Below are 22,360 nucleotides of genomic sequence, written 5' to 3' on the forward strand. Positions count from 1 at the left end.
GTAAATGTTTGGTTTATTTAATGCTCTGTTTGTTTTCCGTATTTTCCAGTCACCCCGGTTACTTTGGAAAAGTTGGTATGAGACATTACCATTTAAAGAAAAACCAGTTATTCTGTCCTACCATAAATCTGGATAAGTTATGGACACTGGTCAGTGAACAAACCAGACTAAACTATGCTAAGAAGCCTGAAGGACCAGCACCTGTTATTGATGTTGTACATGCAGTAAGTAGTACACATTTTTTTCCCAATTTTTGGGGAATTTGTAACTGCTGGATCAGAGAAATGAATTACCTTGTACAATGCATGCAGTCAACAGCACCCTTGTTGCCAGTGGGTAGTAGTTGGGCTTCATGAAGTAGTGAATCGGTGATCTGAAGTTATTTTTTTTTTTGTTTAATACTCTTTATGGGCTCCTTCATTCTCCCCTCCTCAACTCAATACATTTGCTGATATAATGTTATAAGTAAAACTAAATATTATTTATGACTTCGCTTTGTTCTGACTTTCCATTTCTCTGGCACTTGTTTTTGAACATCCCCCCCCCCCCGCCCCCCAATCCTTTTGTCAGTGCATGCAAACACACTTCCCTATTCCACTTGTATTCCTTTTTTGCTGATCTTTTTGCATTTTTGTGATTTCTGTCCTAAATTTTATAATCTGTCTCATGAATTGTTTTTTCAGAAAAGAATTACATAGTGGCATGGTGCTAGAGCAGTTAATATACCTGGTTCAATAGCTCCAGTGACTACTGTGTAGGATTTGTGCATCCTCCCACCGCAAAGATGTGCTTCGGTTAATTTGTTAGTGCAAAATTACCCATGAGCTAAGTAGAAAAAGGAATGGGGGTGTAGCTGTTAGACATTTTAGAGTAATTTGCAGAGATAATGAAATAAGGGAACTGGTGCAATTGCTTTGGGCTGCTGGCAACGGTGGTGGAGGCAGATACGATGGGGTCTTTTAAGAAACTCCTGGATAGGTACTTGGAGCTTAGAAAAATAGAGGTAACCCTTGGTAATTTCAAAGTTAAGGACATGTTTGGCACAGCTTTGTGGGCCGTAGGGCCTGTATTGTGCTGTAGGTTTTCTGTGTTTCTAACTAGCGACGCACAGATGTGTTCACTTGTGACTGGCTAATTGCTTTTTATCATATACATGTATACTTTTCAGGAGATTCTGACTTCAATATTTGGTATAATTTAACAGGTCTGCACAGTTTCTAACTTGGTTTTTGCGGTTCTGCAGTTGGAGGAAAGCTGCAGTGACGTGTGTGTATAGAGGCATCTTCAATATATGGTGCAGGGCTTTGAGTGGCCAATTGTTCTACAATTCGAGGCTAGAGTCACATCCTTACACTTTCCGTTGTCTTGATGTGCTAGAGTTCTCGAAGAGTAATTACTGATACTATTCACTGGCTGTAGCTCCCTGATAGTGCAGTCAGTCACCAAATTAGTGACATGATTAACTGTGCAAAATATAGTATTTCCATCAATCTATTTGTGTCCTAGTTGTGCTTAGAAACATAGAAAACCTACGCCATAATACAGGTCCTTCGGCCCACAAGGCTGTGCCGGACATGTCCTTATCTTAGAAACTACCTACGGTCACCCATAGTCCTGTATTTTTCTGAGCTCCATAAATGTTCATAAATCCTGCCTCTCAGGATCTTCTTCATCAACTTACCAACCACTGAAGTAAGACTCGTTGGTCTATAATTTCCTGGCTATCTCTACTCCCTTTCTTGAATAATAGAACAACATCTGCAACCCTCCAATCCTCTGGAACTTCTCCTGTCCCCATTGATGATCCAAAGATCATTGCCAGAGGCTCAGCAATCTCTTCCCTCGCCTCCCACAGTAGCTTGGGGTACGTCTCATCTGGTCCTGGTGACTTATTCAACTTGACGCTTTCAAAAAGCTCCAGTACATCCTCCCTTAATATGTATGTGCTCAAGCTTTTCAGTCGCTGCAAATCATCCCTACAATTGCTAAGATCCTTTTCCATAGTGACTACTGAAGCAAAGTATTCATTAAGTACTCCAGCTATCTCCTTTGGTTCCAGATACACTTTTCCACTGTCACACTTGATTGGTCCTATTCTCTCTCGTCTTATCCTCTTGCTCTTCACATACTTGTAGAGTGCCTTTGGGGTTTTCTTCTGTCCGCCAAAACCTTCTCATGGCCCCTTCTGGCTCCTAATTTCTTGAGCTCCTTCCTGCTAGCCTTATAATTTTCAAGATCTCTATCGTTGCCGAGTTTTTTGAACCTTTCATAAGCTCTTTTTTTGACTAGATTTACAACAGCCTTTGTACACCACAATTTCTGTACCTACCATCCTTTCCCTGTCTCATTGGAATGTATCTAAGCAGAACCCCACGCAAATATCCCCTGAATATTTGCCACATTTCTGCCATACATTATCCTGAGAACATCTGTTCCCAATTTATGCTTCCAAATTCCTGCCTGATAGCCTCATACTCCAATTAAACACTTCCCTAACTTGTCTGTTCCTCTCTCTCTGATGCTCTGGTAAAGGAGATAGCACTGTGATCACTATCTCCAAAATGCTCTCCCACTGAGATCTGACATCTGACCAGGTTCATTTCCCAATACCAGATCAAGTACAGCCACTCCTCTTGTAGGCTTATCGACATATCGTGTCAAGAAACCTTCCTGAACACACCTAACAAACTCCACCCCATCTAAACCCCTTGCTCTAGGGACATGCCAATGGATATTTGGGAAATTAAAATCTCCCACCAGCACAGCCCTGTTTTTACACCTTTCCAGAATCTGTCTCCCTATCTACTCCTCACTGTCCCTGTTACTGTTGGGTGGTCTATATTTTTAAAAAAACAACCAGTAGAGTTTCTAACTTCCATCCACAGAGACTCAGTAGGCAATCCCTCCAACTTCCTCCTTTTCTGCAGCTGTGACACGATCTCTGATCAGCAGTGCCACGCCCCCACCTCTTTTGCCTCCCTCCCTGTCCTTACTGAAACATCTAAAGCCTGGCACGCGAAGTAACCATTCCTGCTCCTGAGCCATCCAAATCTCTAATGGCCACAACATCATATCTCGAAGTACTGATCCACGCTCTAAGCTCATCCACTTTGTTCATAATATTCCTTGCATTAAAATAGACACATCTCAAGCCATTGGTCTGAACCACATCCCTTCTCTATCACCTGCCCATCCTCCCTCTGGCACTGTCTCCAAGCTTTCTCTATTTGTGAGCCAACCGCCTCTTCCTCTGTCTCTTCAGTTTGGTTCCCACACCCAGCAATCCTATTTTAAACTCACCCCAATAGCCTTAGCAAACGTCCTCACCAGGATATTGGTCCCCCTGGGATTGAAGTGCAACCCATCCTTTTTTGTACAGGTCACTCCTGCCCCAAAAGAGGTCCCAATGTTCCAAAAATCTGAATCCCTGCTCCAATCCCTCGGCCACTCTTTTATCCTCTACTTCATTCTATTTCTATATTCACTGTCATGTGGCATAGGCAGTAATCCTGAGATGACTACCTTTGTGGTCCTACTTCTCAACTTCCTTCCTAACTCCCTGTAGTCTGCTTTCAGGACCTCCTCCCTTTTCCTGCCTATGTTGTTGGTACCAGTATGTACCACAACCTCTGGCTGTTCTTCTTCCCACTTCAGGATATCTTGGATGCGATCAGAAACATCCCAGACCCTGGCATCTGAGAGGCAAACCCTGCTTCTTTCCTGTGTCCACAGAATTGCCTGTCTGACTACCTAACTATAGAGTCCCCTATCACTGCTGCCATCCTCTTCCTTTCCCTACTGTTCTGTGCCAGAGGCATGGCTGCTGTTGCTTCCCCTAGGTAGGCTGTTCTCTCACCCTCCTCCCCCCACAGTACTCAAGCAGAAGTACTTACTGCCAAGGGGTACAACCACAGGGGTGCTCTCTAGCCTCTGACTCTTGCCCTTCCCTCTCCTGACTGTTACCCACTTGTCTCTCCAGAGGCCCTGGTATGACTACTGGACTGTAGCTCCTCTATCGCCTCGTCACTTCCCTGACCAGACAAAGGTCATTGAGCTGCATCTCCAGTTCCCTAAGGCAGTCCCTAAGAAGCTGCAGCTTGACGCACCTGGCAAAGATGTGGCTGTCCAGGAGGCTGGGAGTCTCCTAGACTACCCACATCTGACACTGAGTACAGACCACTGGCCTCACACATACTTCTGTTTGTATTCTACACAGGCAACCTACCTCACCTTGACCCATTATCACTGAAGCCCCGTTGAGCCTTCCTACTGTCTCCCTCTACTCAGTTGCCTCACTCCTCTGACACCCACTCTATAAAGCTGTCTCCTTTTAAAATCCTGTTATCAAGGATAAAAGTCTTCAAGAAAACTTGTTTTAATTGACCCATGATATGGCCAGAAAACAGATTTTTTTCCCGATTATAATTTGGATTTAAGCTTTAGTATGCCATTGCTTTTGATTGCCACTTGTTGATTTGACCTGTGCAGTGGCATTTCAATGCAAGTTTCTGGATGACCCTCAGTGACGGATGGGTATGTGTAATTGTTACATTTTACCTGTTCCAATGTCCCCATTGGGTTTGGTTCATCTGTCAAAGTAATCAGTTTGTGTAAATTTAAATTGACAATCTGCTGTTCTCTTTTGGTAAAACTACATTGTCATTGGTGAAATGCATACAAGCAATCTTAAATGCCTTTTGTCATTGGTATCAGATAGGAATTTCTATTTTAACCAATTGTAGTAAAAGTTGCAAGTGTATGCTTTGGACAGCAGTATTTCCAAGATCTCATTACATGGGAAATTAAGTTTGTAGTCTGTGGGGAGATCTAGAGGTATTATTGAGAGGTGCAGATAAGGGTAGACAAGGAGTATGTTTCCCAGGGTACGATGTTTAGTAAACAGAGGGCATGTGTTGAAGGTGAGAGGCAGTTGGTTCAAAGGAGGTGTGAGAGGCAAGTTTTTTTTTCCACTTAGTGGTGGATACCGGAATGCACTGCCTGGTATGGTGGTAGAGGCAAATAAATTGGAGGTTTTTAAGAGACGTTTAGATCGAGGCATGGATTTAAGGAAGTTGGAGGGATATGGGCAATGTGTAGGTAGGAGAGGTTAGTGTCAGGGTGATTTTTGATTTGCTTTTAGCTGGTACCACACATTGTGAGCCTGTTCCTGTACTATATTGTTCTGTATTCTAAATCACTAAACATTTGAGTGGTATTTGCTGTTAAAAAGATGTTAGCACATTGCCAAGTCACAATCAAAAGGTTAACAGAATGAATATCCTCTGTGGTATTCATTAAAGCTATCCTGTTCTCCTTTGGCCAGTTTCCATTTTTACATTATTTTTAATGTAATTCCATTCTTAATTTTAATTGTAACCAATTGTGTACATTCATGTGCAAAATAAGAAATGGCATCTTAATAGCCTCTGCCATCTGGTACTGTGTCCTGTTTTACAGAAGTTGATTTTGTTTAGATTCTGGCCTGGTTTATTAACCTTTTGAGAGGTTCTTTGTATGATTTTAGTTGTTGGATCTATTTATTTTGTATCAAAACAACAGTTTGTAATACAGTAATTATAAATATTAACCTTGGGTGCTGTGAGGAGCAAATGGAAAAAATATAAGCACACTTAACTCTTATAACATAGAACTGCATGTTTTTGTTTTAAATACATTCTTTGACCTGATTTAAAAATCAGAGGTACTGTTGAGAAGAAATTGTTTCATTTTTTTTAAATGATCTTGTTCTTGTTTTTCAGGGTTACTATAAAGTTTTGGGTAAAGGAAGACTTCCAAAACAGCCGGTCATTGTCAAGGCTAAGTTCTTCAGCAGGAAAGCTGAAGAGAAAATCAAGGAAGTTGGAGGAGCTTGTGTATTAATGGCATAAACTTCAACTGGATGCAAGAATTAAAGAAACTGTCACTTTTAATTGTGGTCTCTACTCTTAATTTTCCTCATGCAGTGGGAGAGCTTGTTTCTTCCCCTTGTGACCAAACCTCTTCAGGCAATAAGTGGGCTTTCATGTGGCCTCTGTCTCAAATATTGAGTTAATGACAAGCACATTTATTTTCTATAAAGACTGTAATAATTATTTTGGGCTGGATAAATTAAAGCATTAATAAGTTGCCAAGCTTACTGGAATTGGGTTTGAATGGAGATTAGCATCTGACCTGGTTATCCAATTCTGTCCCTTGATTTTAGTTGACTTCCCTCTAGTGTAATATTGCTTTAAAACATTTTAATACGGAAGTGCTACACTTCCCCTTGCCTCTCCTCCCTCACTACCATTCAAGGCCCCAAACAGTTCTAGGTGAAGCAGCACTTTGCCTGTGAGTCTGTTGGGGTCATATATTGTGTTCAGTGCTCCCAGTGTAGCCTCTTGTATATTGGCGAGATCTGGTGTAGATTGGTGCTCGGTAAAGTGGTCTGCTAGTGCTCTGTATACCAAAAAAAAAGTGGGATCTTCCAGTGGCCCCCATTTCAATTCCAGTTCCCATTCCAGTTCGTCTGTTCTTGACCGCCTTCATTGTCGTGATGAGACCACATTTGGGGTAGAGAAACAAGTCTTTTATTCTGTCTGGGTAGCTTCCAATCGGATGGGATGAACATTGATTTTTGTGAACTGGTAATGTTGCCCCTTGCTTCCCACCCCACCCCAACTTTATTCCACATCCCTTTTTCCCCTCTGCTTCAGGTCTCACCTTTCACCTGTCACCTTGGATTTCTTTCCCCCACTCCGTCACACCATCACCTTAAGTCTACTGTCAGCCCCCTCCAGCATTTTTTGTGTTGTTTGGATTTCTAGTATCTGCAGATTCTCTTGAAAATGGTATTTGATTTCCCTCCCTGGTGCTGTTGCTGATTTTTAAGTGAACGTGTTGCTGTTCTAGACATGTGACAACTGGGTTTTTATACTGCTCTACTTATGGGTATGTACGAGAGTGAACTGGGAATGATTGACAAGTGTCAGTGTCAGCCAACACCTTTTTAAGATTTATTTCACATTTTTTTGTTTCAAGGAAAATGAGCCTATTGTGATGGAAAGTAATCTGATATCAAATTGTTCCTTGGTCTCAGCTCTAAACAAAGCCAAGTTTGAACTTGTAGTTACTACACTCCAATGCAGGCAATGTCCTGTTAAAACTATTGCATCCATTCCACATTGTATCTATACTGCATTAATACTCCAAATGTCCCCTAGCTAAAGATGTGTCATAAAAAGACAAATATCTGAAAAAGGTGGCATGGCTGAAAGAAACCCCACCACTTGGGACATGCTCTTATTACTGCCATCTTCCAGCTGCTTCCCCTCTGCCATCCATCCATTGTTAGGTCGCATCTGGAATTTCCAGTTGGCAGATGATTTCCCTCCACACTACTCTGTCCTGAGACATGTTAATGTCGTCGTTTTGATCCTTTATTGAGACTGACATTGGGAAACCGTGTACTTGGCAGGTTACAGCAGTGGTTTGCCTACTGCCGGGTGAGTTTAAAGAGATCATCACCCCTCTCTTGGTAGATTATCTGCTTGCAAGGTTGTAGCTCTTCTGCCTTCCCCACCAGTCTCCTGCTGGGTCCACTGTTGGCCATCACTTGTAACCCTGAGCAAGGGACCCTTACCAGGTGCTACCAGCCAGGTCAAATGCACCTGGGGTGAATCACAAGGAGAAGGTCGACCACACCCTTAGGCCAACTTAAGGCTCTGCTACCTGTTCTGCCATCAGATTTCAGAAAGTTGGATAAATACTGGATTTTTCATACTGCATTCTGTATTGCTCTGGCCTGGTGGCACAAACCAAGTTTCATTACTTCAGTGATAAGATACCAGATTCTGGTATGTATATCTGGACTTGTGCCCTCCCTACCAGAAGAAAGGAATTATCTTCACCCTATCCACTTGTGTTGCGTTTGCAGGGAGCTACAGACTTGCACCCAAGGTCCCTCTGTAAATTTCCTTGAGTCCTGACATTTATTGTATACTTTCCTTGCATTTGACCTCCCAGATTGCCTCACTTCAATTTATCTGGATTAAACTCCCATCTGATCTGTCAGATATCATTTGCTACCTTTCAGTTTGTAGCATATGTAAACGTACTAATCAGACCACCATTATAGAACACTGATCTCAGGAACACTTGCCACCACTGTTGTATGACAGCTGATTTTGCATCTAATGTAACAACTCCAGTATCCCATGTGACAATTGCCCTCCGTTACTTCCATCACCTGTTAAATTTTTGAAAAGGCCTTCCTCTACACCTGCACAAAGCTGTTCTGCTTGACCCTACCCTCACTAGGGTAAGGCCCAATAATTCTCCTTTGAGAGGAGCAATACTGATTATTCTAGTGTTCTCTTGTGTTGGCGCATGGCCAAGTGGTTAAGGTGTCGGTCTAGTGATCTAAAGGTTGCTAGTTTGAGCCACTGCTGCGGCAGGGAGTTGTGTCCTTGAGCAAGGCACTTAATGACACATTGCTCTGTGATGACACTGGTGCCAAGCTGTATCGGCTCTAGTACCCTTCCCTTGGAAAACATTGGTGGCTTGGAGAGGGGAGACTTGCAGCATAGGCAATTGCCTGTCTTCTATACAACCTTGCCCAGGCCTGCGCCTTGGGAACCTTCAAAGGTATAAATCCATGGTCTCACGAGACTAACAGATGACTGTGTGTGTATATGTTACAGTGTTCTCTTAAGGCCTCTACTCCTGTTCTGCTTACTGTGGTATCCTGAGATAAATGCCACCACCTTCCTAAAAACAAAATGCCTAGAAATATTGACTCAATTGTCCATGCCCTTGGTGAATTTGAATGCAAAGTACTGCAGGTCCTTGCCCACTTCCATTGGCTCGTGCACTAAGCTGTTTTGTCCTTGAGTGAACGTGCCCTTTGGCCAGTTAAAAGGGTAACACTAGCAGGGATGTCTGCAGAACAGCAATGGCTGGAGTTTTTGGAAGCAAATTGGATATATAAACCCCAAAGAAGTATTCAAAAGGCTGACAAGGGAAGTCAAAGGCAACATAAAAGCAAAAGAGCATATGGTAAAATTAGTGGGAAGCTTTTAAAAAACCAATAGAAGGTAACTTAAAAAAGCCACGGGGGTGGGGGGGGGGATGAAATATGAAGGCAAGCTAGCTAGTAATAGCAAAGAAGTATTTTCAGATATGTGCTATGTAGTATGACGTAGGTGATCATGGTGACTTGCTGTTCTTGGCAAAAGTGGTTTGCCAGATACATAAAGATTAAAAGGTAAGTGTAGATATCAGACCACTGGAAAATGATGCTGGTGCAGTAGTAACAGGGACAAAAGAAATGAGATGAATTTTGTCTCAGTCTTCACTGTAGAAGATGCTAGCTGTATGCTGGTAGCTTGAGAGTATCAGGGTAGAAGTGGGTGCAGTTGCTATTGGTAGGAAGAAGGTGCTAGGGACCTGAAAGGTACAAATGTAGATGTCATGAGGACCAGATGGATGACATCCCAGCATTTTGAAAAGTTTAGAAAGAGGTTGTGGAGCATTAGTAATCTTTCAAGGATCACTAGATTCTGGTGGACTGGAAAATTGCAAATGTCACTCCACTATTCTGAGAAGGGATGGAGGCAGAAGAAAGGAAATCGTATGCCAGTTATGGCAATTAATATGGTTTCCTTATCTTGAAATTTGAAAATCTTGCCTGACAAATCTGTTGGGCAAGGAAATACAAGCAGGATGGACAAAAGAATCAGTAGATGTTGCATACTTGGCTTTTGAAAAATGTTTGTACACCGGGCCACTAATTTGTGGCTAAATTTGCTGATGATACAAAGATTGATGGAGGAGCGGGTAGTGTTGAGGAAACAGAGACTTACATAGTTTAGGGGAATGGGCAAAGAAGTGGCAAATGAAATACAGTGGTGGAAAGTGTATGGTCATGCACTTAGGTGGAAGAAATAGGTAGACTATTATTTAGATGGGGAGAGAATTCAAAATGCAGAAATGCAAAGGGACTTTGGGAGTCCTTGTGCAGGGTACCCTAAAGGTTAACCTCTAGGTTGAGTCGGTTGTGAAGAAGACGAAAGCAATGTTGGCATTCATTTCTAGAGGTATAGAAAATAAGAGCAGGGATGTGATGTTGAGGCTCTATAAGACACTCGTGAGACCACACTTGGAGTATTGTGTGCAGTTTTGGGCTCCTTGTTTTAGAAAGGATACACTGACATTGGAGAGGGTTCAGAGAAGATTCACGAGAATGATTTGAGGAATGAAAGGCTTACCGTATGAGGAATGTCTGGCAGCTCTTGGGCTGTATTCCCAGGAGTGCGGGAGAATGAGGGGGGATCTCTCAGAAACATGTTAAAAGGCCTGAACAGATTAGATATGGCAAAGTAATTTCCCATGATAGGGTGTCCTAGGACAAGAGGGTGTGACTTCAGGATTGAAGGACATCCGTTTAGAACTGATGTGGAGAAATTACTTTAGTCAGGGTGGTAAATCTATGGAATTTGTTACCACGAGTGGCTGTGGAGGTGTATTTAAGGCAGAGGTAGAGGTTCTTGATTAGCCAGGGCATCAAAGGATATGGGGTGAAAGCAGGGGAGTGGGGATGGCTGGAAGAATTGCAAATACCCATGATTGAATGGTGGAGCGGATTTGATGGGCTGAATGGCCTATTCTGTTCCTATATCTTGTAGTCTTATGTTTGATGAGTTCATGTATAACAGTAAAGATGCTAGCATGGATAGAGGATTGGCTGATTGTCAGGAGGCAAAGAGTGGGAATAAAGGGGGGCTTTTTTGGCTGTTGGTGACTTGTGAGCCACTTGGATTGCTTCATTTTGCATTGTATCTCAATGATTTGGATGACAGAATTGATGCCAAGTTTGTGGATGATATGAAGATGGAAGGCCGGGTAGTATTGTAGTGAGGCTGCAGAAGGACCTGGATTAGCAGAATGGGCAAAAAAGTGGCAGATGGAATACAGTGTCTGTGAGTGTGTGGTCATCTACTTGGGTAGAGGGAATTAAAACATACTGTTTTCTAAAATTCAAAAATCCAAGATGCAAAGGGACTTTTGTGCAGGATTCCCTAAAGGTAGATTGAGTCAGTGAGGAAGGCAAATGCAATGTTAGCATTCATTTTGAGAAGACAATATAAAAATAAGGATGTAATGTGGAGACTTTATAAAGCACTGAGGCCTCACTTGGAGTATTGGGAGCAGTTTTGGGCTCCTCATCTAAATGATAACAGGAAAGAAAGGCTTATCGTTTGAGGAGCCTTTGTCTCTGGGCCTGTACTTGCTGGAGTTTGGAAGAATGAGGTGGGGGGGAGGGGATCTCATTGAAATCTATCACATGTTGAAAGGCCTCGTTGGAGTGGATGTGGAGAGGATGTTTCCTATAGTGGGGGAGTCAGAAGACTACAGCCCCAGAATGGAGGGACATCCATTTAGAACAGAGGAAGAGGAATTTCTTTAGCCAGAAGGTGGTGAAGCTGTGGAATTCACAGGTGGCTGTGAAGGCCAGATCATTGGGTGTATTTAAGGTGGAGGTTGATAGATTCTTGATAAGTCTGGGTGTGAACGGTTCTGGGGAGAAGGCAGAAAAATTGAGGTTGAGAGGGAAATGGATCATGCATGATCAGATGTCAGTGCAGAATCAGTGGTTCAAATGACCTAATTCTGTTCTTGTATCTGAAAGCATGCTCTCTGATCCAGGCAGGGTCCTGGTGAATCTAAAGCTTCCACATACTTCCTATAATGGGGCAACCAGAGTTAAATACTATACTCGCAGTGAGGTCTAACCAGGGTTTTGTAGAGCTACATTACCTTGCTGCTATTGAACTCAGTCCCCTGAGTAATGAAGGCTAGTATAACATATACCTCCTTAGCCACCATATCAATTTGTGCAACAACTTTGAGGGATCTGTGGATGTGGACCCCAACTTAATGAATGAGTTTACCACGTGGAACCTTGTCAAATGCCTTACTGAAATCCATATGAACTTTCTACACTGATCCACCTTCATCAATTTGTTTTATTAACTTCAAAGAATTTGATGGGGTTCAGGAGACATGACCTGACCCTCAAAGCCATGTTAACTATCCTTAATCAGGCTGCTTTTTCAAATGCTCATTAATCCTTTCTCTAAGATTCCTCTCCAATAGTTTGCCCTCCACTGGCATAAGACTCATTAGTCTATAATTTGCAGGATTATCCCTGTTAACTGGGGTATATCTAATTTGGCCCCAGGGACATCTATCCCAAGGTGTATTTTCAAAAGTTCCACCACATTCTCTTTCTTAATGTTGACTTGTTCCAGCATATCAGCCTGTTTCATGCAATCATCACATTCAAAGTCATTCTCACAGTTGAATACCAAAGCAAAGTATTCACCTATGGACTGCCACTAACTCCATTGACCCCAGAATTACTTCCCCTTAATCTATTAAGGCCTTCTCATTTCCCATTTGAGCTCCCCTAAATCTGTTTTTTAAGATCCTTCCTGGCTACCTTATAACTCTTAAAAGTCCTGTCTGATCTTTGCTTCCTAAATCTTTTTTCTTCCTCCTGACTAGATGTTCCACATCTCTTGTTTACCATGTCTTCTGCCCAATGGAAGAGAAGACCCCTTGAATAATTAGCTTCCTGTCAAGTTCATGCCAAACTGTGCTCTCCATCAAGGTTGTATATAGGACCTTGGTCAGACCCTACTTCTAGTACAGTACTGTGCTCAGTTCTGGTTGCTTCACTACAGGAAGGATGTGGAAACCATGGAAAGGGTGCAGAGGAGATTTACAAGGACGTTACCTGGATTGGGGAGCATGCCTTATGAGAATAGGTTGAGTAACTCGGCCTTTTCTCCTTGAAGCGATGGAGGATGAGAAGTGACCTGATAGAGGTGTACAAGATAGTGAGAGGCATTGATCATGTGATCATCGGACGTTTTTCTCCAGGGCTGAAATGGCTAGCATGAGAGGGCGTAGTTTTAAGGTGCTTGGAAGTAGGTACAGAGGAGATGTCAGGGATAAGTTTTTTTACGCACTGAGTGGTGAGTTCATGGAATGGACTGCCGGCAGCTGTGGTGGAGGCAGAAATGATAGGATCTTTTAAGAGACTCCTGGATGGCTACAGGGAGCTTAGAAAAATAGAGGGCCATGGGTAAAGCCTTGGTAGTTCTAAGGTAGGGATATGTTCGGTACAGCTTTGTGGGCCGAAGGGCCTGCATTGTGCTGTAGGTTTTCCATGTTTCTATGTGTTTTAGACTTAGTTGTGTTTTTTAAAGTTTGTAGGGATGGTTTTGGGGACAGAAGGGTGTCATGTTAGGGTTTAAGGACCGGGATGTAGTGGAGTTAAAGGTCAGGCCTAAGTCTAGGCCTCCATGCAGTGCTCCACATTTAGAGGCGAAGGAGGTCCGTGGATATTGGGCTGGCAAGCACCATGAATGAGGACCAGTGAAGCTGAAGGCTGGTGGCTCACTGGATTAGCAAGTACTCCCAGGTCAGTGGGTCAGATGGGTGTGTGAGCAGGTGGCACAATGCCCAGTGACTCCTAGGTACAGGGTTCAGGAATTTCATCATTGGTAAGACCAGGGGTCCATACCAAAGATTGGTCAATCAGAAGGCCAGAAGCTGACGCCCGATAGCCAAGGCCCTGGCGTTTGGAGAACTGTCTGTCTCTGAGTGGGTGGGTGTGTGGATTAGGAGAGGAAAAGTGCTTGTTTGGCTGTTGTTGCTTTGTTGCTTGCTATGTTCTGTTTTGTTCCGCCAAGCATTGTGGGCAAGCTATTTTGGTGCCAGAATATGTGGCCAGATTTGCGGGCTTCCTTATCACATCTTTAGGTTGTGTAGAAGGAGTGAATGAAAGAGAGGCTGGTAGAGTGGCATCTGAAGTATGCATTGTTTTAATTTTATTTAATAAGAATTATACTTGCATTGGAGGCAATTTAGGGAAAGTTTTTCTAGGTTAATTCCTGAGGTAAAGGGATTGACTTGACTCATTTTAAACCATTCATCTTCAGGCTTGAATGAACATATCACATTCCTCACTGACTTCAAGGCCTGTGGATGAGTGTCTGCTTTCAAGAACATTGCGAATTTTCCCAAGTCAGTAGCCCCAGATGAACCAGGAGAATCACTGCCAGCTGGGGGTTAGTTCTGTGTGTTCAGTTTTGGTGATCCAGGACCCTATAAGAAGTCCTACAGGATTCTATGTGAAATTAGCGACACAATCGGACAGATGACGGCTGTGGTCTGGTTTGCATGTCATCACTTCCTACAAGGTGAAATTTACAGTAGAACTGTCGTGATGCTTTCCTCGCTGGTGAACTCAACATCTTTCATGCATGCTTTAAAAGGGAGAATAATACTGTGCCTATGTAAATTCCCAGAGCATTCGGCAACCTTTTGATCTCTGTCTTGTAGGCAAACATCGGAACATCCTTCAAAGGTGTGAATCCTCATAAGGTGTCAGGCCCTGACAATGTACCTGGCACGGTGCTAAAAACCTGCTGACCAGCTGGCTACAGTGTTCAAGGATATCTTCAAACTTTCACTGCTACGGTCAGTTTCCACTAGCTTCAAAAGGGCATTAATCATACTGGTGCCCAACAAAAGCGGGGTTTGGGGGATGGGTGCTGCCTCGATGACTATCACTCATATCTACTGTGATGTAGTCCTTGGAGAGGTTGGTTATAGCTAGAATTAACTCCTGCTTGAGAAAGGACCTGAACACAGTGTAACTTGACTGAGGCCACAACAGTATATAGTGGATGCAGTCTTACTGTATCTCCAATTCTCTTTGGAGCACCCAAATATCAACTCAGTGCCATCACAAATATTCCTACATTTTGAGTGGTCATGGGCCAAGCAGCAAAGTTTGTATTTTTTCCAAGAAACTTTGAGGACATCCTTGAATCATTTTTGGTCTGCTGGTCATCTTGTTGTGATGGAGATTGGAACAGTGTTTATTTTGGGAGTTCAGCATCTCTCCAATGGTTTGAGGAGCCTGAGTTAATTATACAAATATATACTGGAGGTAGGAATTGTCTGGCCACCTTGCAGACCGTGACTATTATGTTGGGATTGAGGTCTCCATTCTCAAACATACTTTCCTCATTGAGTCAAAAGTTATGCTGGTGTACTGAAGACAATGATGAATTTATTCATTGTTACTTATCTTCACCAAGAGATGGATCCCAAGAAATGGGATGTGATCTGTATTATTCAATGGAATGGGCTTTATTATTGGAGCATGTTGTGCAGCGAGGGCAAAATGGTAGAGGATCTTTGTGGATGTTAAGATAAGACCCACTGTCTTGATATGCTTTGAGTGAGTGAGTCAGCCATAACTTTTTTCTCAGAGTATGAATCCCTCTGTACTTCTATTTGATTTGTCTTATTTCTTGAAAATAGGACAGAATTATGGGTTCTCCTGGGTTTCTTGACACATGCTTCTCTTAAATGTGGGAGGTGAGTTAATCAACTTGTAAAGTCCTCTTTGCCAGTTCCTTGAACTTGCAGGGACATTGTCTTCTCCACACTTTATTATTTTATAACTAGAATCTGGTCTTTCCAAAAGTTTGCTAGAAATGGTGACAAGGTGGGTGTAGGTAGTTTGCTGTGAGATTGACTGAGTAATGGTTGAGGAATTTGTTGAAGCAGTCCCTCTGGTGGGTGCTGACGTTTCTATCTTTGAGTTCACCTCTGTTCTTGGTTTTCGGTGGGAAATCCTTGGGTGTTTGGGCTACTGATTATTTTGCTGGTGCTGAAAAATCAATTCGCATCATAGTTGCGAGTGATTTGCTATTCCACTCTGCCACTGACCATCTGTCTGTAGATCATGAAGCGACTGTAGTCATAGAACACCTTGTGTTTGCTGTTAGTAATGGATCTCCTGCTCATTCTTGTTGACCAGAAGTAGTAGGATCTTCAGGTAGAGAAGCCAAGAGGCATATAATATTGGTGATAAGAGCAGCCTAGACAGTCTGCAGTTCACATTGGTTGTTGCTCATCAGATGATCTGTGAAATGCTCTCGGAGAGGAACTATTTTTGTGGTATCTTTCAATGTAGACATTAAATTTCTTGCCACAATGTTTCTGTTTCCACAGTTTTGGAGTGCGCGGCTGATGGAGGTAATAGAGTGGATTAGGAGTGACAAGTCCAACAGTCGTCAGTATATGGTGACACAGGTGCTGAAGATATCCTTCTTGTCTATTCTACCAGGGGTTTAAGACTGGAACAGTTCTGTCGATATGAGGTCTTGTTCGCTTCTCTACAAACATGGTCTTGCTTCTTATAAAACCCTTGCCTGGAAGAGGACTTGCATTGAAGTCACCTGGGAGAATTGGTTTCTCACTCTCTGGGATGTAGACCAGGGCTATTTTATATCAGGGTAGTGGTCTTCCTTAGCTTCATCTGTAGTTTTCAGGATTGGGATATAGGTACTGTTTTCTGTAATATGCTGGTTCTGTGTTGGGGTGAATCAGCAGATCATAAGATGTTCAGCTAGTTAGAGATAGTTTGCTATGTTCATGACAAACAGATAGTGTTCATCTTCCTGTTTCCCCATCCAAAAGAAGGGTATATCATTGCATTATTCTTGAGCTATGTAGCTTCAGCCATTCAATTTTTACTTGGATATTTTGTCCACTGCCGTTTCCTTTCTTCCAAATCCTTGTTTCCTTTCACCATTGACCCTCCCTTTTCCTGAAATCCTCTTGTCATTCAATGATGCCCTGCCCTCTAAACTCCACTTTCCCTCACTCCCCATGTGCTGCTCATTCACCTGGGGGTTATCTGGGACCTCTCTCTTCTACACACTCCCTAAATCCATGAGGCCTCTTTCTCATGTTATATTTAACTGAATTAATTAAGCACTTCTTCGTTCCACCTCCCTGCTGCAATTTCCTGAAGAGCAGTCATCCACTCCATGGTTGCCAGACACAGATAAAATATTTAAACTGATACACCATAAAGAGCCAGGTGCAAATGCAGAAAATTTGAAATGTTTAAAAAGCAGAGATATCCAAATAGTTAGTTTTGCATTCCTATATTATTTATAAATAATTGTTTATGAATCATTGATAACGCCTCAACTTCCAGTCTAGACAATAGAAACCAGGAGGAATGTCAAGGACTTGGAGAAGGTGCAAATAATTGGAATGGTGCCAGGGATAACAGTTGCTACAGTTTCTTCCACTGCAGAAAGGAAACTTACATTGCATGAAGAAGTCTGAGAAATGTTTTTTCTTAGTTTTGTCTTAGAAAGATGAGAGTTGATAGTCAATTAAAATTAATTTCAATAATATTTTAGTGGCAGAAGGGCTGTTAATCACAGGATGCAAAAAAGAAACTATTCACTTGAGGAAAGAAAGTTATAAGGCAAATTTGCAAGTTGGAGTGCTTTGTTTCGAAAGGCCCAAGTCTCATTAGGGAACTGGGTAATGCATTAAGAGTGGTGGTGGAGGGGCATGCAGAATGAGGGGGAGGGCTGTGCAGAAATAGCAAAGAACTGGGATCAATTAGATCAACTCAAGAGCCAATACAGACATGGCCTCCTTTATTGCTAATTATACAGGCTAATAGATGTTTAGTATTGTGAACTCTGACCATTATTTCCAATTATTTTTGTGGAAATGTGGAAAGGTACTGAATCAATGTGTTAAGATACAGTGGATTGAGTAGACACCATTGACCCTTACAACAGGAATTCTGCAGATGCTGGAAATTCAAGCAACACACATCAAAGTTGCTGGTGAACGCAGCAGGCCAGGCAGCATCTCTAGGAAGAGGTACAGTCAACGTTTCAGGCCGAGACCCTTCGTCAGGACTAACTGAAGAAAGAGCTAGTAAGAGATTTGAAAGTGGGAGGGGGAGATCCAAAATGATAGGAGAAGACAAGAGGGGGAAGGATGGAGCCAAGAGCTGGACAGGTGATTGGCAAAGGGGATATGAGAGGATCATGGGACATTGACCCTTAATCTGCTTCCCAATCCTGAGCTGAACTTTCCACCTGCCACCTTGTCCAAGAGAACAGTGGAACCATCATATGGAACAGCAGGCAGATGCGGATTTCCTGCTTTAGGGGTGGTGGTCAGAAATGTGCTTGCTAACTGATAATTTTAAATATTTTAACTAAGGAACTGAGAATGAAAGAATGGAGTTAATTCTACCTTTATTATACTTACGACTTGTGGCTTTATGTCCTGACCGTAAGGCTAAGCACAGCTCCAAACCCATATGTAGGTTCACTCATGACACCACTGTTGGCGAATCAAAGGAGGCGACGAATCAGCATAGAGGAGGGAGATTGAAAATCTAGCTGAGTGGTGTCACAAGATCAATGTCAGCAAGACCAAAGAGTGATTATTATCCTAGCAGAAGGAGTCCAGAGGGTCCGTGAGCCAGTCCTCATTGGGGGATCAGAGGTGGAGAGAGTCAGCAGCTTTAAATTCTTCTGTTGTCATTTCAGAGGGGTCCAGCACGCAAGTGCAATTATGAAGAAAGCACAACAGTGTCTTTACTTCATTAGAAGTTTGCAAAGATTTGGCATGATACCTAAAACTTCGACAAATGTCTATAGATGTGCAGTGGAGATTATACTAAGTAGCTGCATCATGGTCTGTTATGGAAACACCAATGCCCTTGAACAGAAAATCCTTCATAAAGAAGTTTATTTGGCCCAGTCCATCATGAGTAAAGCCTTCCCCACCTTGCAGTAGATCTATTGTGTTTCTTGGGTTTACTGAGTATGCCTTCAAGAAAATGAATCTGAGGGTTGTAAATGCTGACATAGATGTACTTCAATAAAAAAATTTACTTTGAACTTTGCTTCTCATTGATGCAAGTTTAATCAAAGCAAATTGCTCTATGAAAAATGATACATGTGCTGCTTTACCATCTCTTCATGCCTCAACAGTTTTAAGTTTAGCAAATATGTTTGAAGGCACATTCTACTTTATTTTTTGCTGTAGGAATGTAGAGCAAAGGTAGTCCAGTTAAAACAGTGATTTAATTCTTAGCAAGAGGAAGCTCTCTCCTTAATTGCAAGGCTCACCATTACTGCTTATGGGACTGAATATGAAGTAAAAACAAATCTTTTAAAAATAGCCTCTGTCATTCTCTTTCAAAATTTATTTATTTAACGACACAGTGTGATCCGTCCCTTCAAGCCACACCGTCACAGCGCCACACCAATGACAAACTTGACTAACCCTAACCTGCTCATGGGACAATATACAATGACCAATTAACTTACCTGGTATGACTTTGGACTGTGGGAGGAAAGCAGATGACCTGGCGAAAACCCATGCATTCCTCAGGGAGGACGTACAGAATGGTGCCGGAACTGAACTCCAAAATGTCCTGAGCTGTAATAGCTCATGCAACAGCTACACTACCATGGAACTCCTTATGTTTTCTTAGATTATTCCCTCACCAAATGTCTTTCAAAATTATGACTTCACACAGCTATGGACAGGATCTAGTTCTCAGCCCAATCTCAGTTTTCACTCTTGGAGGGGATCTGAGATCACCTGACATAAATTGGACAATCCACTGAATACTCATAGTTACATAGAAAATAGGTGCAGGAGTAGGCCATTCAGCCCTTGGAGCCTGCACCGCCATTCAGTATGATCATGGCTGATCATCCAACTCAGAACCCTGTATCAGCCTTCCCTCCAAATCCCCTGATCCCTTTAGTCACAAGGGCCATATCTAACTCTCTCTTAAATATAGCCAATGAACTGGCCTCAACTGTTTCTTGTGGCAGAGAATTCCACAGATTCACCACTCTCTGTGTGAAGAAATTTTTCCTCATCTCGGTCCTAAAAGGCTTCCCCTTTATCCTCAAACTGTGCCCCCTCGTTCTGGACTTCCCCAATCTTCCTGCATCTAGCCTGTCCAATCCCTTTAGGATTTTATACGTTTCAATAAGATTCTCTTCTCCTCCCCCCCCCCCCCCAATCTTCTAAATTCCACTGAGTATAAGCCTAGTTGATCCAGTCTTTCATCATATGAAAGTCCTGCCATCCCAGGAATCAATCTGGTGAACCTTCTTTGTACTCCCTCTATGGCAAGAACGTCTTTCCTCAGATTAGGGGACCAAAACTGCACACAGTAGTCCAGGTGTGGTCTCACCAAGGCCTTGTACAACTGCAGTAGTACCTCCCTGCTCCTGTACTCGAATCCTCTTGCTATAAGTGTCAGCATACCATTCGCCTTTTTCATTGCCTGCTGTACCTGCATGCCCACTTTCAATGACTGGTGTATAATGACACCCAGGTCTTGTTGCACCTCCCCTTTTCCTAATTGGCCACCATTCAGATAATAATCTGTTTTCCTGCTTATGCCACCAAAGTGGATAACTTCACATTTATCCACATTAAATTGCATCTGCCGGAGACTTCCGGTAGAGCTCATGGAGTGAAGTCACGTTCTTGACTCGCTCCATTACCTCTGAGTTTTTCTTCTTATGATCAGCTATATTTTAATTAACCATTAAGGCATCGACTTTTACAATATTTTGAAATAAATTGGGCTCTTTGATAATCGGATGCGCTTAGGGTTTGCTATGTCTAAGAATGGAAAAAAACGGGAAGGACGGCAAACCTCCGGTTAAACCGAAAGGTACCGATTTTCCTCCGACTGAACCATCACTGACTTTGAAAGCTATATCGGAGCTAATTCAAAGGGAAATTTCAACCTCTATTACGGAGCTGATTCATGTGGAAAATTCAACCTCTGTTGCGGAGCTGATTCGTGCAGAAATTTCAATTAATTTCCAGAAAATTGCCGATTCAATTGATAAGATACAAACATCTATTACGGAACATCAGTCGGCTATATCTGATCTTCAAAAATCCACGCAACAAAGTGCGCTTAAGATGGAGAAAATCGAAGAAACAATTAATGTGATGAAGAAGAAACTTGACTTTCTGACCTTTTAAAAACTCTGACTTAGAATCCAGAATGCGACGGCAGAATCTTCCAATGATTGGGGTGCGTGAAGCTGTTGAATCTGATAACCCTATGAAGTATTTTTCTCAACTTTTAAAAGATGCATTTCATACTGTATTTCCTGACCAACTTCCGTTATTGGATTGCGTTCACAGGGTTCCAACATACTCCCCTAAGTCAGATAAACCTCGACATGTCATCTTACGCTTTCATTACTTTCAAGACAAGGAGAAACTGCTTCATTTCGTTCGATCTAAAGGTTACATTGATTTTTTTGGATCTTAAGTTCCGATTCGTGGAGGATTTCAGTAAACCAATTCGAGATCACGGGTTCGTTACAGATCTGTGATGTTGGAATTCTACAAGATGGATTTAAAACCAGCGCTGCTTTACCCTGCACGTCTAAGGATTTGTACGTTGGATGGAGCCCTCCGTTTTTTTGAATCTTCATTGGATGCCCAGAGTTATCTGGATCAATTTTCACCTTCAACATCTTAATCGTAATTTTTAACTATCTCCGTTTGATCGGAGGTTGTGAATTTGTCAGTTTTAATTTTTTTTGCCTTATATGGGCAGAAAAGTTTAGTTTTGATTAATTAATATGGTTGCTAAACTTTCTTTCTATCTGCGTCATTCCTTTCTTTTTCCCAGGGGATTCTGGGTGGTTATTCTGTCATTCTATGTATTTCCTTTGAGGCCTTAAATTTTGTAGTTTTTAAATCTACTTCTTTTTGTAGGTTTTCATAACTAGTTTATGTTGATAATCTCATTTCTTTTTTTGTTTACTCATAGGGTCTGGGGTTTGTTGCGGTTTTTATATTTTCTGGCTTTTTCTCTGTTATATTAAGTGTTTGTTTTAATTGATTTACCTTTTTTTATTATTTTACTGTTTTATAACTAGCTGATCTTTTTTATATTTACACTTTTTTTTAGGGAGCGTATACCGGAAGTCATGGGGGTAGTTTTAGTGCTTGCTTCTTTCTGGCTGGTCTGTTTTAGATTTAGCCTTGGGGTCATGGGGGTGGGGGGTGGTGGGAGGGGCTTCACGTTTTAGTTTCTTTCTTCTTGGGCTATATACACTATTGAAGTATTGGTTGCGTTCTCCTTCCCGGTATCTCTTATTTGTTCTGTTCCCTTTCCAGGTTCATGGGTCGAGCCTATCGTCAATCCTCCTTGTTGTGGGTTGACTTTAGGGCTTATGGAGTCTATTATTAATTTTGTCTCCTGGAATACTAATGGTCTTAATCATCCTATTAAAAGGAAAAAAGTTTTTAAAGTGTTCCGGAGACTTAAAGCACAAATTTTATTTTTACAAGAGACCCTTGTGTGGAGGGGGGACAGACTACGTTTTTTTAAATTCTGGAAGGAACAACAGTTTCATTCGAACTCTAACGCTAAGATTTGAGGCATCTCTATTTTTATAGACTCCTC

General features: G+C 42.2%; 1 protein-coding gene and 1 non-coding gene across 6 annotated transcripts in view; both read left to right on the plus strand.

Annotated features, from left to right (window-relative positions):
* Positions 1–5,930, plus strand: part of rpl27a (ribosomal protein L27a) — a 462,905-nt gene extending 456,975 nt beyond the window's left edge. For all 5 annotated transcript variants that reach the window (XM_072272567.1, XM_072272565.1, XM_072272568.1 and 2 more), the window contains exons 4-5: positions 50–224; positions 5,760–5,930. In XM_072272567.1, the coding sequence (XP_072128668.1) occupies positions 50–224; positions 5,760–5,888 (304 nt within the window). In that variant the 3' untranslated portion in view covers positions 5,889–5,930. The remainder of the gene's footprint in view (positions 1–49; positions 225–5,759) is intronic.
* On the plus strand, positions 1,328–1,459 carry LOC140205640 (small nucleolar RNA SNORA3/SNORA45 family). The gene has a single exon (XR_011887908.1). It is a non-coding gene; the product is annotated as a small nucleolar RNA SNORA3/SNORA45 family (small nucleolar RNA).
* Positions 5,931–22,360: the final 16,430 nt, after the last annotated feature.

This window comes from Mobula birostris, chromosome 11 (assembly GCF_030028105.1).
Source record: "Mobula birostris isolate sMobBir1 chromosome 11, sMobBir1.hap1, whole genome shotgun sequence".
Classification (NCBI taxonomy): domain Eukaryota; kingdom Metazoa; phylum Chordata; class Chondrichthyes; order Myliobatiformes; family Myliobatidae; genus Mobula; species Mobula birostris.